Source organism: Macrotis lagotis, chromosome 2, assembly GCF_037893015.1.
Source record: "Macrotis lagotis isolate mMagLag1 chromosome 2, bilby.v1.9.chrom.fasta, whole genome shotgun sequence".
NCBI classification, from domain to species: Eukaryota; Metazoa; Chordata; class Mammalia; order Peramelemorphia; family Peramelidae; genus Macrotis; species Macrotis lagotis.
In genome coordinates this window covers 219,001,584-219,019,687 of record NC_133659.1, presented here as the reverse complement: position 1 = coordinate 219,019,687, position 18,104 = coordinate 219,001,584, and the positions used below count along the sequence as shown (strand labels likewise).

At 34.0% G+C, this 18,104-nt stretch overlaps 1 protein-coding gene across 1 annotated transcript in view; it reads left to right on the top strand.

Annotated features, from left to right (window-relative positions):
- CEP95 (centrosomal protein 95) overlaps nucleotides 1-17,856 on the top strand; it is a 33,767-nt gene extending 15,911 nt beyond the window's left edge. The window contains exons 7-22 of the mRNA XM_074224776.1: nucleotides 1,495-1,602; nucleotides 2,202-2,416; nucleotides 2,627-2,690; nucleotides 4,102-4,160; nucleotides 4,370-4,488; nucleotides 4,678-4,795; nucleotides 6,237-6,396; nucleotides 9,437-9,525; nucleotides 11,347-11,433; nucleotides 12,073-12,223; nucleotides 12,941-13,110; nucleotides 13,258-13,332; nucleotides 13,574-13,726; nucleotides 16,270-16,416; nucleotides 17,128-17,199; nucleotides 17,480-17,856. Of these exons, the coding sequence (XP_074080877.1) occupies nucleotides 1,495-1,602; nucleotides 2,202-2,416; nucleotides 2,627-2,690; nucleotides 4,102-4,160; nucleotides 4,370-4,488; nucleotides 4,678-4,795; nucleotides 6,237-6,396; nucleotides 9,437-9,525; nucleotides 11,347-11,433; nucleotides 12,073-12,223; nucleotides 12,941-13,110; nucleotides 13,258-13,332; nucleotides 13,574-13,726; nucleotides 16,270-16,416; nucleotides 17,128-17,199; nucleotides 17,480-17,656 (1,964 nt within the window). The 3' untranslated portion in view covers nucleotides 17,657-17,856. The remainder of the gene's footprint in view (nucleotides 1-1,494; nucleotides 1,603-2,201; nucleotides 2,417-2,626; nucleotides 2,691-4,101; nucleotides 4,161-4,369; nucleotides 4,489-4,677; nucleotides 4,796-6,236; nucleotides 6,397-9,436; nucleotides 9,526-11,346; nucleotides 11,434-12,072; nucleotides 12,224-12,940; nucleotides 13,111-13,257; nucleotides 13,333-13,573; nucleotides 13,727-16,269; nucleotides 16,417-17,127; nucleotides 17,200-17,479) is intronic.
- Nucleotides 17,857-18,104: the final 248 nt, after the last annotated feature.

The following is an 18,104-nucleotide window of genomic DNA, read 5'->3' as shown; positions in this document are numbered from 1 at the left end:
GGCACAATGTGGTGAAATATAACCTAATATACCAGGAACAAATGCGAAACAGTGAGCCCAAAGACAGGAAATGCAAGTAAAAAATCTATAGCCACTGTATAAGATGGTCCCAGTTTTTTTAGACGCCAAATTTTTTCAAAAAACTGTGTCTTTGCATGTGAAAATACATAGTCCTGAGGTCATACAGTCAGATGATTTGAGCTGAAAGAAGCTTCAGAGTTCATCTGCTCCAACCTCCTTATTTGGACTGGTGATTTGTCTTAAGTTACATGGGCAATGAGTAATAGAACATGGTTTCAAACTTGGCTCTTTCCAATATATCATGGTACTGCTCAGCTTATACAGTGACATCTAGATTAGCTTCTGTGATGTCCCTTTCCTTCCTTAGAGACCTAGAACAAATTAAGAGATGAGAAAACTATGGGTTAGAATATTAGATCTTAGTGTCTAGTATTAGCCTTTCCAAGTATAATTTTCCATGATTCTAAGTCCCTGAAATTACTTTTTTTTTAATTGAGGAGATGGTACAAGTACAAATGCCTGTAAATTACTTAACCTTGACAAAGTAATTATAATGCATAAAAATGCATAGAGCTCCAAAGTAGGTGTGACTCCCTAGAAAAGGTTGGGTTTTTTTAAAAGGTATGATTTTAGAAGTAAGATTTTTACCAGAGGGGCAGCTAGGTGGTGCAGTGGATAGAGCACCAACCAGCCTTGGAGTCAGGAGGGCTGAGTTCAAATCCAGTCTCAGACACTTAATTACCTTGCCAAAAAAAAGATTTTCACAAGATTACAAAGATGATCATAAATACACTTCATGTGGAGAGCAGGTTTGATGGGCAGCAGTGAAAATTAAGGAGTCCATTAGAAAGTAATAAGATATATACACGGAAACAGGTTGACCTGTTATGATTCATTGTAATAGATAATCTCATAGTGCCTTACAGTTTAATGACTTTAAAAACTCAGATTCACAGAAATATAATTTTGACAGAAAGTACATTTTTATACTTCAGGAACTATTGAAGATAGGGCAATAGGGCAGCGAGGTGGTGCAGTGAATAGAGCACTGGCCCTAGAGTCAGGAGGACCTTGGGCAAATCACTTAACCCCATTGCCTTGCAAAAACCAAAAAAGAAAAAAAAAAAAGATTGTGCCCCTGAGCCAAGGAGATACACAGTAGTAACAATTTCAAGCCCATAATGTCTTACTAAAACAAACTTTAATGAAAGATATTAAGATCTGAAAGTCATTTGGTTCTGAAAGTCATTGTTCTGATCTGGTATTTGTTTTCCTAGCTTTCTGAACTATCATATTACGAGATGATGTCACAGGTGACAAAATAAATTTTTCAAACTTATTTTACCATATAATGATATTGAAGTTATTAAACCAAGCTGACAATCTCCTGAAAATAGGACTCTTTCTCTCTCATGTAGAAACTCTTAGTTTCTAGTTGGATGATGACAGAATGTTTTAAATTTATTATTCTAGGAGTTGAAGAATTGCAGAATGAAGAAGATTCAACCTTCCAAGGAGCCAAGCTTGAGGAAGGTTTTGTGAACTCTACCTCATGTTTTTCTAATTACATAGAAGATAATCGTAAGTAGACATATTAAGCTTAAGTTCAAACTGTGATAACTGATTGCTTTTCAAATACATGAGTCTGAGTAAGGCAGTTTTTCTAAGAGCCTAACCAAATATTTTCCCTTGGGCAAATATGTTTAATGCTTCTTGTAAATACTTGCTCTTACTTTTAGTTCTAATTTCAGCTTCGGACCTCCCTTTGATAGGCTCCATAGTATGAGATCATGTGTTGCAAAGTACTGTTTTCTAACTCTAAGGCAAACTTTTCATCTAAGACATCATTTTTATCTTCTAATTTGATGTTATTTCAGATGGTAGCTTTCAAATGGTTATTAAATTTAAGTATAGTTATTTGAAAGTATTCCACTCACTAAACAATCGGTACCTCATATTGTATTGATGTGTCATCTATGTTAGTTATGTTGAAATCACTTTTAAACATTCTTTTGCAAAGAAGTTTATTCTTTTGCATAGTTTATTCTTTTGTTAACATGTACTGATACATGTTTTGTTAGCATGTACTGTCCTCTTTTCTCCATTAACTTAAAATAGATAGCTAATGTTTTATTCAGGTAGTTGCTACATATGAATCATTTCTCAATATTTTTCTTAAGAATTAGCTGCATCTGTTGAATCTACAGAAATTTCTTCCAAGAGTCTGACTTCAAATGCTAAAAAATTGGGTGAGCCCATTCGTTCAGCTATCCCTTTGCAGCCACCATACCATCCTCTTGAGCCTCCAGCCCTCTGTCCCATGGGAAAAGAATACTGTCATTTAAGTCAGTATCGCTCAGCTTTAAATGATGATGAAAACCACGAAAGACCTATGGTAAGTAGAAAAGCAGCTTTTTCTTTTTAATTGACTAAAAAATTAGGTGAAATAAATATTTAAGGTAATCTATTGAGGCTTGAACCTTCACTGATTTCCCCCCCACCCCCATTAGTAAAGGAAGTAACAAGATGAACATTTGAACTAGAAAATGTATTTATTCTTGAATTTGAAATATTGATCTTGATCTTTTTCTTTTTTGGCTTTCAGTTTACAGAATCATTTGATCCATTTTCAGAACGAATTCATGGTGTAGAATCCCTTGTCACATCTGGTAAGAACCAGAGATCTCAAAATTACTTTTTTATTACAAATTAATTATGGAAAAATTGATATTTTTGACTTTGCCTCATTCATTTAAACAACATTAAGTAAATCACTTTTTGGAACCAAGTTTACATAGGTGGATAAGCCAAATTGCACTGTCCTTTATTCACAGTCCATTAAAGAATAAAACATGTACACAAATATTATATAAGGTAGACCATGATAGGAATACTCTGTACAACATTTTAAGAACTTTTGAGAGGAAAAATTACTTTCTCAAGGGGAATAAAGGAAGTCTTCATTGGAAGTTATGGTATCTGAGATAAACCCTGAAGGAAAAGAGGATTTCACCAAATAGAGATGTGGAGAGAGTAATTTTTAGGTATGGAGGAAAGATGCTCTATATCAATGTATGGAGGCAGAAGATGGCAGAACAAAGATTAGGAAATAACTAGTATTTCATTTAACTAGAATATAGAATGATTGAAAGAGAACATAGTGTTAATAATCCTGGAAGGATAGGTTGGAACTAGATTGTTGTGAAGGGCCTCATAAAGTTGAGAATTTTGCATATTATCCTTTTGGCAATTGGGGAATCACTAAAAGATCCCAGTGGTAAGAAGTTCAAAATTAGATATTAGGTTAATGATTTTGGTAGCTATGTGGTATGAGTTAGAGGATTAAAAAGACTAGAGAAAGGAACATTAGCTAGCAAAGTCTTTAATACCAGAGGTCTTAAAGAGATTAGAAAGCAGACTTGGATACTAATTGGAAAAATGACACTGAGGTTTTGAATAATGGTCCTGTTAATGCCATTAATAGATGTAAGAATATGGGAAAGATGGGGCAGACTTTAAGGGGGAAGTGAATTTAGTTTAGGACAAATTGATTTTGAGTTGCTGACAGGATATCCAGAATAGAGATAACAGGCACCTGGAAATTTGGGAGTAGAGCTCATGGGATTATTCATTGCTAAAGATAAAGATTTGAGACACACCAACATAAAAGTGATTATTGAAGCTCTGGAAACCCATTAAAATTACAAATCAGGAGTACAGAGAAAAATGAGGAGGAAGCCTCAAGTACAGGGTCATACAGTGGGTCAGAATTTTGTAAAATTTTTGTAACATCTAAAAATATTTTTGCCTTATTTCAGTTGGTAAACTTTTCCTAAGCAGTTATAATACATAGAAATGTGAAGTTTAAAGTTAGCTGTTTTACTCTCTGATGGAGGAGTGGGAACTGAAATGCAATTCTGATCAACATGTTTGCCTATTAATTTTTAATTTGCTTTTTAATTATCAGAGACTTGTAAATACAAGCCTTATTAAATCAGAGTCTGTGATTAGATAAAACACTATCAAATTAACCTCACAGTTGGACATCATAAATCTTATACACTGTCATTTTGCATCCAGTTGGAGATACACTGACACCTGAAACAACAAGTATACAGGATCAGAACTACAGCATGAAGGTAGTTGAATGTTGTTAATTTCTAGAAATTTTGCTAAAATGTTTTTTGAAATGTTCAAGGTATTAGTAGAACATGAAGAAACTAGGTTTACTATGTTCAATTCTTTACTTCCTAAAAAAGAGAATGTCTATTATAAAAGATAATACTTTCAAGTTCTTAAAACTAATGTTTCTGCAGTTTCTCAAATTAATCATTTCTGCTTTTAATAGTGCCTCAATAGTGTTGATAAGCTTTCCCCAACTTCTCACTTGTCTGAAGAAACTAAGATGTCAATGTCCCAGTCTCGTTTGTATAGCCCTAGGATACAAAGACTTCTCAAACGAATAAGGTAATATATTTTCTAAAGGTTTCAATATTCAATATTCTGTCTGTACATTTATTAACAAATCAGAGAAATATTAACAATCTTTTTATAAAGGAATATGTGATTAAAAAAACATTTGACAGTCAATTACTTTTGAAATGCTTGTGTTTTACTTAAGTGTTGTCCCTTAACCATTTTGATTTGATTTTATAGCATTTCAGAAAGCATTGATGAGCTCCCTCAGCACCAGGGACCAAGTCAAAGGTTAACTGATCAAGAATTGCAGTCAGTGTCAGAGAAACTCTTTCATCAACTGGGTGAACTAGATTTAGTAAGTCTTTTTTCTTCACTAGACATTTAAATGAGCGTACACAGATAGAGGAGTCAGTGAAAAAGAAAGAATTAAACCCATGGAGGCTGATCATTTTACCAAATGAGATGAGCAGAGAGAGAGAAAAATAAAAAAGGGCCTAGGACAGGTTTGGTGTATACTCACAAGGGAGTAGGTGTGACATGGGTGATGATTCAGTAAAGCAGATTGAGAAATAACTAGCCAAACAGGCTTATGTATATTTAATTGTAAAGTTACCTTAAATTAGGGTAGCTGGTAAAGGTATTTAATATCTTTCAACAAAATCAGACTAAAACTATCCTCTTGTACAAATGTAGGAATCAGTACTCTGTCTGTTTTACTGGATCATCATCAATGTGACACTGACTCCTGGATCTAATCCTGGGTTCTCTCCAGTCTTGTATCATCAACCACCTATTAAATGTTTCAAAATGGAATTCCTGTAAGCATCTTAAACACAACTTTTCCAAAACAGGGCTCTACCAAACCATAATCCTCCCTGTTTTATCAATCATTCCTCAGTCACCACAGTTCTCAGCCTTACTATCACCCTTGATTCTTTATTCTTATTAATCCCTTATAACCAGTCACTTAGTAAATCTTATTGTTCTGTTTCCACAGTGTTACTTACCTAATCTCTTTATCACCATCTTCATAACCCTAGTTTCGACTTTCATTCCATCTTTCCTGGACCATTGTATTAGCCTTTTAATTGGTTTCTAGTCTTAAGGCTTTCTTCTCCAGTTCATCATCCTCACAGCCACCAAAATGATTTTCCTAATGCATGAATCTGACCCTGTCACCTCCCTACTTCTAAGCAACTGCAGTGGCTTACTGTCACCTCTAGTATCAAATAGAAATTTTTATTTGACATTTAAAGCTCTTTGAATCCTATACTCTACAGTCAGTGCTCTGAAGGTTAATCCAATTAGTTTTGTGTTTCTCATGTACTTATCTTGGATTCTACTATTTCTCTGCCTTTGCTTACCTTTATCTGCACCGTCATTGCCTCCTTTTGAAAGCCTTGGTTCCTGCCAAGACTCTAGTTAAAGTCATCTTCTACATAAGGCCTTTCCTGGTCCCTCTGGATGCTAATGCCTTCCATATCCGTACTTTGTATCTATGTGGTTTATATATACTGATACATACGCATCTTGTCTCTCCCTTCATTAAAATGTAAGCTTCTTGAGGGCAAATCTTTGTATCTTTAGGGCCTGCCATAATATCTAGCAATTAGAAACCACATACATAATAAATGGTCATTGATTAAACCTCTGAATATTTTTTACTTTTTTAATTTTCTAAATGTCTTTGTCATTTTCTAAAATCTTTATAAAGATTTACTTCTGTTTATTCCAGCTTTTTAAGTTCTATTTTGATGTGATGAATTAAATATACTAAAAAAGAATTCTTTCATTAGATGTTAAGAAATGCCCGGATTTCAAAGCTTAAAGATGAAGAAAAGATTAGAGATGATGATGATGATGATGATGATGAAGAGATTAGAGATGATGGTGGTGGTGGTGTATCTCTCCAGTTTAGTGACAGGATAAATGAACAGCTAAAGAAGTCTCACTCAGGTAATCAGTCATGCCAAATAATTTCTGAAATCACAGTATTGTTCAGTCTCCTATGCCATGCTCTTCATCAAATTTTTGAAATGGTTCTATCCTGTTCATACCCAATTTCTTCAACATTTCTTCTACTACTACTACTACTACTACTACTACTACTACTACTACTACTACTACTACTACTACTACCACTACTAACTAACAGGTTTTCTTTTCAGCAAATCTGCTTGCTTGTTCTAGATTTCACACCCAAAGTATGTTCTTTACCTTGCCTAGACTGCCTTCTTTCCTCCCCTTAGCTAATTTCTGCCTTGTACTTTCAAAAGTTGGTTCATCTTAGTCTTCGGGAAATCTTCCTGTATTTACTTATTCATTTCAGGCCATTATACAGTATTCCTCAATTATATGTACACTTGCATTCCAATTTCAGAAGCTTCACTAAAAGTAAATACTCCTAAAATGAATTTTTTTCCCCATAGGACTTCTAATTAGGAACTACCAATTAGGAAGCTGATATGATAGTCATAGATGTTGTCAAAGTAATAATAGAATACAAAGACCTTGTAATCATCTAAAATAATAAAATTATAATGAGTCATATAAACTATGTATAAAGTACACACTTGTTACATGAGATTATAATGGATTGGAGTTTTTTTAAGATTTTTGCAAGTGTCACTTGGCTGTCTATTTACAATGTAATGAGCACACATATACTACATACATATATATGACATAACTATACTGTATTATAAAAATTATTATATTATACATTAATTGATATTGTTTCTTGTCTTCCTGGATTTTGGAGGATGATCTGTGAGCTCTAAATCTCTTTTAAGGGAAGCTTAAGGGAAATATAAACTAAGATCCTTTCTTATTTCCATGCACCATGCGTTAAAAATAATTTTGGTAACCCAGTCTTTATATTTCAACTTTAAGGTTCCTTTGAAAAAATTAGCTTGGTATTCCACACTTTGACCACTTAATGACATGCTAGTGAATAGATAAACGTACAAATGAGCAGAAATAAATATTTTGAAAAGCAGCCAATAGGAAACTAACATAAAGGAATGATTATAAAGATTACAAGTTTTCAAACCCTTCTAGGGTAGATTTTTCCTTCCCTAACTAGATAAGAAACCCTTTGGAAAGCCTGGAGCTCATATTTCATTTTTCTCCTTTGCCTCTTAAGGTCAAGGTTCTTCACTTATTAAGAACTATATAAACAAGTATAAATTTGATTATATAAAAGATTAGGATCTGGGGCAGTTAGGTGGCACAGTGGATAGAGTGTTGGCCCTGGATTCAGGAGGACCTGAGTTCAAATCCTGCCTCAGATACTTAACGATTGCCTAGCCATGTAACCTTGGGCAAGTTACTTAACCCCATTGCCTTGCAAAAAATAAAAACAGCAACAACAAAAAGATTATAGAGTCCATTGTATTAATCCATTCCACTTTCCTTGAATGAATAAAATGACTTGGCATTCTAATAACATTTCCAGTTTAAAGAATTTATTGTACATATCTGTATTATCACAATTCTTGGTCACAGTAGGCAACCTTAGACACCCCAGTCATTTTGTCCATTCTTTTTTTTTTAATTATTCCAACTACATGAAAAGATAGTTTCCAACATTCTCCTTTTTTGCAAGATTTTTCATTTTTCTCCCTTCCTCTTTTCCCTCTTCCTTCTCCTTGACAGCAAGCAATCTGCCATAGGTTTTACATATATCTTTACCAGTTTCCATATTAGTTATGTTGTGAAAAATGAATCAAAATAAAAGAGCAAAAACCTACAAGAAAATGAAAAATATATATAGCATAAAACAAAAATTTTAAATAGAAAATAATATATTTTGGTCTGCATGAGATTCCATAGTTCTTTCCATGGATATGTATGGTATTTTGATTATTGTACTGCTGAGAAAAGTTAAGTCCATCATATTTGATTACCACACAATGTTGCTGTTAATTTATACAATGTTCTCCTGGTTTTGCTCATTTCACTTTGCATCAGTTCATATAAATCTTTCCAGGGTTTTCTGAAGTTCACCCCATTCGTAATTTCTTACAAAACAATCAAATCCAGTCTCAGACACTTAATAATTACCTAGCTGTGTGACTGACCTTGGGCAAGCCACTTAACCCTGTTTGCCTTGCAAAAACCTAAAAAAAAAAGAAAGTTTTTATAAATATTTTTGTACTTGTACATCTTTTCTCCTTTTTTCTGATCTCTTTGGGATACAGACCTAATAATGGTATTACTAGATCAATGGGTATACAGTTTTATTGCCCTTTGGGTAATAGTTCCAAATTGCTCTCCAGAAAGGTTGGATCCAACAACAGTGATTTAGGGTCCCAGTTTTCCCACATCCTCTCCAACATCCATTTTCCTTTTTTTTTTTTTGTCATATTGTTCAATCTGATGGTGTGAAGTGGTACCTCAGGGTTGTTTTAATTTTCATTTCTCTAATCAATAATGATTTAGAAGATATTTTTCACATGACAATAAATAACTTTAATTTCTGCCTGTTCATATCTTTGACAATCAGTTGGGGAATGACTTGAATTCTTATATATTTGACTCAGTTTTCTCTATATTTTAGAAACAGAAACACTAGCTGTAAAAATGGTTTCCCAATTTTCTGTATTCTAATCTTGGTTGATTTGGTTTTATTTATGCTAAAACTTTTTAACTTAATGTAATCAAAATTATCCATTTTGTATTTTATGATGTTATTTATGATCCTTATTCTCCTAATTGGTTTATTATATCCTTATTCTCCTAATTGGTTTATGGTTATCACTTTTTTTTTTATTATTTCAAGGCAATAGGGTTAAGTGTCTTGCTCAAAGTCACACAGCTATGTAAGTATTAAGGGTCTGAGGTGGATCTGAACTCGATTCTTCCTGATTCCAGGGCTGGTGTTCTATCTACTGTGCCACCTAGCTGCCCCTGGCATCACCCTTTATGCCTTAATCCTGTATCCATATTTCTTCTATTCTTAAATATTATGGGCATATTTCTTTATCAATTATAGGGCCGTCCAGGAGAGGTAGACTGTTTCAAGTGGGGAAATTACGAAGACAATTACAGAATGAATCAGATCTGCGACGATTTCGAGCAAAGGTAAATGGATAGTCTCATACTTTGGTGTTGGAGAAGAAGTTCTGATTGTTACCCTTTACTTTATATCATTTGTACCTGACTTTTTTATACTCAAAGGTAGATCATTTAATTGTTAAGTATTCACGATACTGTTGGTAATATGAAGTAAGCTGGAGCTCAAGGGGGAAACTAGAACTATATAGCTAAGACTCTTTTGCATAGAGACAACCTGAAAGGGTGAGCAATAGTGTCAATTGCTTGCTGAGAGTTTGAGAGTAAAGATTTAGAAAAGGCCATACTCCTAATAGCCATACCAAATCTCAAACTATGTTATAAAACTGTAATAATCAAAACAGTCTTGACATTGGCTATGAAATAGGGCAATGGATCAGGGGAATAGACTGGTTACATAATATATTAAATGACCATAGTAATTAAGTGTTTGATAAACCAGAGATCCAAGCTTTTGGGACAAAAACTGCTGAGGACAACTAGAAAATGGTATGCAGAAACTAGGTATAGAACAAGTATATACCACCTTATATACCAAGATAAGATCAAAATGGGTGCATGATCTGTAGGATGATATCATAAACAAATTAGGAGAGAATGTAAAAGTTTTGATAAGGGTAAGAATTTAGGACCAAACAAGATAGAGAGAGAGCAAATAAAACCAATGCAACTAAAATTAGAAGCAAGTATCTCTGATAAAAATCCTCATTTCTCAAACATGAGGGAAGAATAGAATTTGGAACCTAAAACTATTTTTAAAAAAAATTTTAAAGGACTTTTAAAGACTATTGCCTTTTCCTGGACCTAGACCTTTTTTTTTCAATTAATATTTTATTTTTCGAGTTACATGTTATGAAAGTTTTTCAACATTCATCCATATGCATATTTTTAAGTTATATAATTTCTATCCTCCCTTCCCTCAGCGGCAGACACTCCAGTGAATATTATTAAAACACACTTGTGTTAAAAAAAATTTACAGATTAGTCATTTTCAGTATGAGGAATTAGGATTAAGGAAAGATAAGAAATACATAAGAAATTTTTTAAAAAGTCGATATAGTGTTCATTCAGATTCTGAAGGGTTTTGTTTTATTTTGTTTTTCTTCCTCTGGATGGGCATAGTATTGTCCATAGCCAGTCTAATAGGGTTGTCCTATACCTTTCACCTGTTCAATTCCTTGCTATCCCTTAAAATGTCATTTAAATGCTATTTCCTCATGAAACTTTTTCTGATTATACTACTCCCAACACACACACACACACACACTTCCTCTCCGAACTTTACTTTTGTTTCATATTTCTCCAATGTATTTTGTTGGAGGTAGAAAAGGATTTGAACCAATTGCACAGTTGGAATTAGATTTAAATTTCCTAGAGAAAATAGAAGAAAACCTTGAAGTACACTCATGTTGAAGGGCAGAGAATAAGTTGAGGAGCTCAAAGGAAAGACTAAAGACTGCTTAGAGAAATAAGAGAACCACTGTATTTTCCTAGAAATATTAATTGAGGGGATATTTATTTATAGGTAATAGCTGAACAAATTATGATATATTTAGTAGAATACTATTGTGCCATAAGAAATGACAAGCAAGATGATTTCAGAAAAACCCAGAAAGTCTTATAAGATTGAAAGTATCAATAAAGTTAACTGAAATTCTGCAAAAGGATCAGAATGAGTATCAAGCTACCTCTTCTGGAAGCATACACATAGAATACTATTTGTTTGCAAAGGGTCTAATCAGTATTGAATAAACCCTCCCAACCCCTTGTTTTTTTTTTATTAGCTTGACTAATATGTCTAACATCTTGGGGACTTCATTTTTTCTCTAGGTGTTAGCTGACACATTTGAAAAGCAGTTGCATAGAAGTGAACCTGAAGAAAAAAGTGAACTTCAGGTGCTGAATGAAGACCAGGAAGTAAGCTAAGATTTTTAAATTGGGACAAAAGCATTTAAACTTATAATATGCATATTTTGTACCAGGCAGTAGTGCAATGGAAGAAGCATTCAAATTATGAGTTTAGGTCCAGTCTCTTCTATTTATGATTATGCAGTCCTTGGCAAGTCCTTTAAAAGTCTCAGGCACAACATAGGGTTGCAGTAGGGTAAAAGCACTATGTAAGGTACAGAATTTCGTGTCAGTGTGAGTTAACGCTGACAGGAACAAACAGAGATTTTGAAAAGAAAAGAAGAATCACTTCTAAGGGTTCCATAATTGTTAGCTCTTTAGGCAAAAGACTGTCTTCTAAATTATCTGTCCTGCCTGAGATGCTAGTTTGATACAGCTGCAATTTTTCTTGAATCCTGGCTGTAAATATTATATAAGTTGTTTTATAAGTTATATAAATAAACTCAAATTTAAATATATAACTTATTATAAGTTATATAAGTGTGTTATCTACTAGCCTCACCAAATACTGCAAAATCACTAGTGGTTTTCTGAAGGGAACCCATTTTATTGGGACTGAAAGGTAGGGTTAAATATGAGAAAAGAGAACCATGTTTTTATTTTCTATCTATTTAAAAATTACCTTCTCCATAACCATTTGTTTCTAAGGAAGAAGAATACAAAGAAAATATCCGTAAAAGACCTCCAAAACCTTATCGGCCAGTGAAAGTTTATTCTAAAAAAACCAAACCTTGGAATCTCAAACGTAGCCAGTGGATTCCAAGAGGCCACATCACAAAGGCAAAGAAAGGAGTTCCACGTAAGGACCATAAAATTGTATTGGGTAGAAAACACCTCATTTGAAAGTGTCCAGGAGACCCCATAAGTTCAAAAGTGAAACCAACATATAAATTATCTGATGGTTTTTTCCCCACCTTTTTTTTTTTTATAATTTGTATATATTGAATTACATAGTGGGAGGGAGTAGTGTTATTAAATAATAAACTAGAGAAGGAAAACTGGACTAAACTAAAGATTATGACTAATTGCTCATTATTGTTCTGAGTTTGGACTCAACCACTTTTGTTTACCTTAGATCACCTTTTCTAGAAAACTAGTTAAGCAGAAAGAAACCCTTCAAGCAATCTACCTGTTGCTCTGGCCAGGATCATAAAGGGAGTTTGTGTTTCTGTCTTATCTTCCAATTACAAGGAAAATCACTCCTGCAACAGGATAGTTTTTTGTTCCAGAGAGTTAAGTCTTTGGTTTTATTCCCCACAGTTAAAAATAGGGTAGACATACAGATCTTTAATAAGGCCATTTGCTTACTTTGTGTAGCTCCAAGAAAGATGGATGACCTGAAAACAGCTTTCTATAATAGAGACAAGGTAACATTAGGGGTGAGGCAGATAGTAGGGAAGTGCCTTAACCCAGATGACATGACTAAAATAAAAGTAGGGAATAGAGCAGCTAAAAAAATTTTATTATTCACTTTGTCAGACTTCATAATCTCATTGTATTTGTCTTCAAATTTTAGTGAAAATAAAGGATGATAACCTTTTGCCCATGCTTCTAGAAGAGTTTCCATATCTCCACATTTCTGGCCAAACACTTGGGAAAATGTGGAAACAGCAACTCTTTCAAACTGAACAGCTGAGGAAGGTGACATCTGGAGCAGAACAGTCAAAAAAGAAATTCCAATTTAAAGTGAGTTTTTATCATATATTTTAAACTAAAAGGCCAAGTAATGCAGGTAATAATTTACAAAAGAATAGCCTGAATAGCATGTATTGGAGTTCATGAGTTAAAGCATTAAAACCCATTTCTTTCTTTACTTAATCTTTTAATTTCCAGGTTGAAGAAGCATTAAGACAACATGATCTCCTTGCTGAAATCGTTAAGAAAGAACATGAGCATAATAAAAGGCTGGTGAGTTAGGGATCATGGATGAAATCTGATCATTGAGAATAGTGAAAAGTCAGAACTTCAGAAATCTTCTAGTCAAACTCCTAGCTTTAGGGAAATAGTATGATTCAAATGATTTATCAGGTAAAGATAAATTATATATAGATTATATATAGATTCAGTACAAAAGTAGAAGGAAGTAAGAGAAAGTGAGGGACATTTGGAAAATTTGAAAACTCTCTCCCAAAACTTTTTTTTTCCTTAGCAAGATTTTAAGGAACGCGTGTGTAGGCAGAAATTAACTCAGATGAAGATAAAAGAGAGAAGACAGCAAATCATTCGAGCCAAAAAATACTATGAGGACTATCAAGTTCAGTTACATTCAAAAATGATGCGAGCACGGACCCGTGAAGAAATGGTAAATAAATATTACTTCAATTCCTCCCCCTCAAACTACTGCTTGACTCTTTTACCTTTTGAAAAGCAGTCTTTATGCCCCTTGGGTATGGGGGCAGTGGGGAAGGGTGTTAAATCACTGTTACCCTCCAGTCATAGAAACTTCTCATGTTAACTCCAAAGTACTTGAAATTCAGGAGCTTGATTAAAATCAGACTATTTCATTGTCCAGCTCTACTCCTAAACCTAACTTTCAGTTAATTTTTTTCTTCTGTAGTGTTCCTGTACAATTCTCATTTCACCACCACTATTTTACAGTTTATATATACTACAGAAAGAAAGAGAGAATTGAGATTTCATTTTGACTTTCTAGGGCTTTTTTTTTAAAGAGCCATCAAATGAGCCAGGCTAGCAGTGGGGGGTAGTGAACAACACTGAATTTAAAGTTTAGAGAACCTAGGTTAAAATCCCAGCTTTAATACTTGACTAATAACAGAAACTTAAGTCATATATATTACCTTTCTGGTCCTTACTCTCCTTATCAATAAAGTGAGGGGATTAGCTGATTTGAGATTAGGTTTAGATCTAAATACCCTGATCTTAAATACTTTTAGAGGGGATTTTCCTCTTGATAACTACATGATAAAAGGAGAAAATCATCTATATTGTAAAGATAAGTAGGCTATATTTTACAAAGCTCTGGTGGTAATATCCTATAATCCTTAATGGCTAGGGACAGAAATTTTGGTTGTAAAAGATAGCATGGTAGTTTTCAAATATAACTGTAATGAACTGAGCAGTGGCCTTGGGGTCAGGAAAGACATGGGTTTGAATCCTACCTCAGTCACTTTATAGCTGTGTTATCCTAGACAAGGTGCCACACCTATAAAATGAGGATAATAATAATAGTAACCTTCCTCACAGAATTGTTCTGAGGATCAAATAAAGATGAATGGGGGCATCTAGGTGGCGTAGTGGATAGAGCACCAGCCCTGGAGTCAGTAGTGCCTGAGTTCAAATCCAGCCTCAGACACTTAATAAATTACCTAGCTGTGTGGCCTTGGGCAAGCCACTTAACCACATTTGCCTCGCAAAAACCTAAAAATAATAAAAATAAAAAACAAATAAGGATGAGTGAAGGGCTTTGTAAATGTTCAAGTTTAACATTCATGTGAATGTTAACTATGTCTTCTTATCATCTCAATTGACTCTTAGTTTTATCTAATTAGTTCTGTTCCCTCTGTATTCCTATTCCCTTCCCACAACCAGAGAGGCATCCCATGTAAGACCAAAAAATGAAAATCAGCATCACTAATCAATACATTGGAAAAAATCTGAAAAATAATGCTAGTAGACCTCCTACTTCTACAAAGGAATGAGTGGGAGGTATCTTGTCATATCCTTTCTTTTATACCCTTCTTGGCTTGTTCTTTATAATTTTGCAATACTAACTTATGATTTGTTTGTGTGTGGTTGTTTCTGATTACATTGTTACAATTATTGTACACTTTGTTTTCTTGGCTCTACTCACTTCTCCTGCATCAGTGTATGTAGATCTTTCCATGCTACTATATTCATCAGTTCATCATTTCTTATAGCCAGTGATATTTCATTACATTCATGTACCACAATTTTATTGGACATCTATTTTGTTTGCAATTCTTTACTATCACAAAAATGTTGCACATTCATCTTTAAATGGAATTTGTAATTTTTATAATCTGCCAATCAGCTAAGAGTTATTCTTAAACAGAAATATGATGCTGTTTGGTCAATATGTAAAAATAATTTTTCACACTGTCGGAAGATGAACATATATACACAATCATTTGTTAGATAACCCCATTTTTGGAAGGCAGTGGGATTAAGTGATATGTCCAAGGACACACAGCTAAGTAAGTATCAAGTGTTTGAGAATGGATTTGAACTATGGTCCTCCTGACTCCAGGGCAATGCTCTATCCACTATGCCACCTCACTGCCCTCAGATAACCTAATCTTTAAGTCTGCAAACTTAGCCTGTATTCTCAAGAAATATATTTATATTTAAATTGACATTCTTTTAATTCACACTTTATAAGATCTTTTCTTCAAGAATGGGTATTTTTAAAAGACAGTCATGGTGGGAATTGGGCAAGATAATACTTTCTAAATAAGGTGATTTGGTGAATTAGAAAGATCCAAGTTCAAATTTTGACTCAGAAATGTAATAGTTATAAGGGTAGCTAGGTGGCGCAGTGGATAAAGCACCGGCCCAGGAGTCAGGAGTACCTGGGTTCAAATCCGGTCTCAGACATTTAATAATTACCTAGCTATGTGGCCTTGGGCAAGCCACTTAACCCCATTTGCCTTGCAAAAACCTAAAAAATAAAAAAAAAGAAATGTAATAGTTACCTAGACCTGAGTATAAGTCACACTCTCTTATCTTTTAAAGAAGAATAGTAATAGTATCTACTCACAGGGTTGATGTTATGTATCAATCATATGAGGAAAGTAAGGTACTATATTAATGTTATCTGTTGTTATTATTTTCAAATTAAGACCTTTTCTTAATTATCTTTGTCAGATATTTAAGAACCTCTTCAGAGAAGGTTTAGAAATTCAAAAGCTAAGATTGCAAGAACTGAGGAACTATGCTAAAGATAAGCGAGAAGAACAAAAGAAACTTCATGAGAATGAACTGCAATCATTGGAGAACTATTATAAGGATCAGGTACTATAACTTTTAAATACTCTGCAAATGGTTCTTGTCCTTCAGTATCAAAGAAGACCAAAATGACATCACTGTGTTTGAGACACATATCAATGTATCTGTGGCTGATCAGACCAATATAAACTCAGAATGCTCTACCAAAAGTTGGGTACAAGTAGTCCATGTGAACACCTCAGAGTGGGTACTCTTAAACTTACAGATGTCAGGTTTCCTTTGAGATGTTTCAATTCTGCCTTCCTCATAGAGTGCAGCACCCTCGCTGATGAAGGTACACCATGATGGGCAGTCCTTTGCTATTTTCTCCCATGCTGTACAATCAGTTCTAAAGTTCTAGAGAGACTTTGAAGATGTCTCTGTATCACTTCTTCTGAGCCCCTTGTGAGCACTTGCCCTGTGTGAGTTCTCCATAAAATAGTTTTTTTGACAAGTGTACATCTGGCATTCTAATAATATGTCCAACCCATTGTAGTTGCACTCTCTGTTATAATGTTGGAATGCTAGACAGCATAACATACAAAACCTTTCTGCAAGTCAGAAATTGGATTGAACTAAGATTAGATCATAAGCTCTTAGGTTACCATATGATCTTGAAAAGGCAGTAATTGACAACAACCTGAAACTCATAATGCATAATTCTGTCCCCCCAGTTCCTTCTAAAAGAGTAAGTTTGAAAGAAAGATTAAATAAAGGCTATTTCTTCTTTTGATATAGTTTGAAATGCTAGCAGAAGCTGTATCACAGGAACATCAAGAAATCAAAATGAGAGAGCAGGCTCAAACAAAGGTAATTAACAGGATAAATTATATATACTTTACTGCAAAGCAGCGAAAATGAGGCTATTATCAAGGGGATTGGAGGAAATTCCAAAATCACATATGCCACAATTTATTTAAAGTCTAGTTTTAACCCTACCTCTATTTTTCTTATTTGTTAGCAAATCACCTGGGCTTCTTTACATTTTTTTCCTTCTTTTACAAGTATATCCAAAGATCCAGAAAGTTTGGATGAAAGCAGACATACCTGAAAGACTGAATAAACAATGATGATTTGAATTCTCTTTCAGACATTACAAAAAATGAAAAGGGAATTGAGATCCAAGATGGAGCAAGAAATCCAGCAGTTACAGACCATCATAATTAAAAATGATGATGACCTCTTCTTTCGAGAAGTGGAAGCTGAACGCCTTAAAGCTCGACTTCAGATGGCTTCATTTCAGTACAGCAAGGGCCATTTGTTTTGAAATGAGAGCCAACTCTAGGAAAGGTTTTTCTTTTACTTGAAAAAAAATAATGTTGCATGTGTTTGTCTGTTAAACCTGAGCATGATGAATGATGAGAATGATTGAAAGATTACAAATTCTTAGGTAATCATTAGTTTTTAAACTCTAAATATAACTGATATCATATTGTAGGTGTTTCTAATAAAAATTATTTTGTGCTTCTTAAAGCCTCTTTCCTTCTAATGTGAAAGTCTATTTTTAAATATAGGAGGTGCTACAATGCAATGCTTTGAAACAATCAGTTTTATTTAAGCACTAGGAGAAAACCATTCAAGAAGCAGTATGGGGAGCCAAGATGGCGACATGAAGGGATCGAGTCTTAGGAGCTCTCTGATAAAAACTCATAAACTAAGGACTCTAAACTTTCGAGAGACAGAACCCACAAAGGAACCCAATGAGGCAGTTCTCC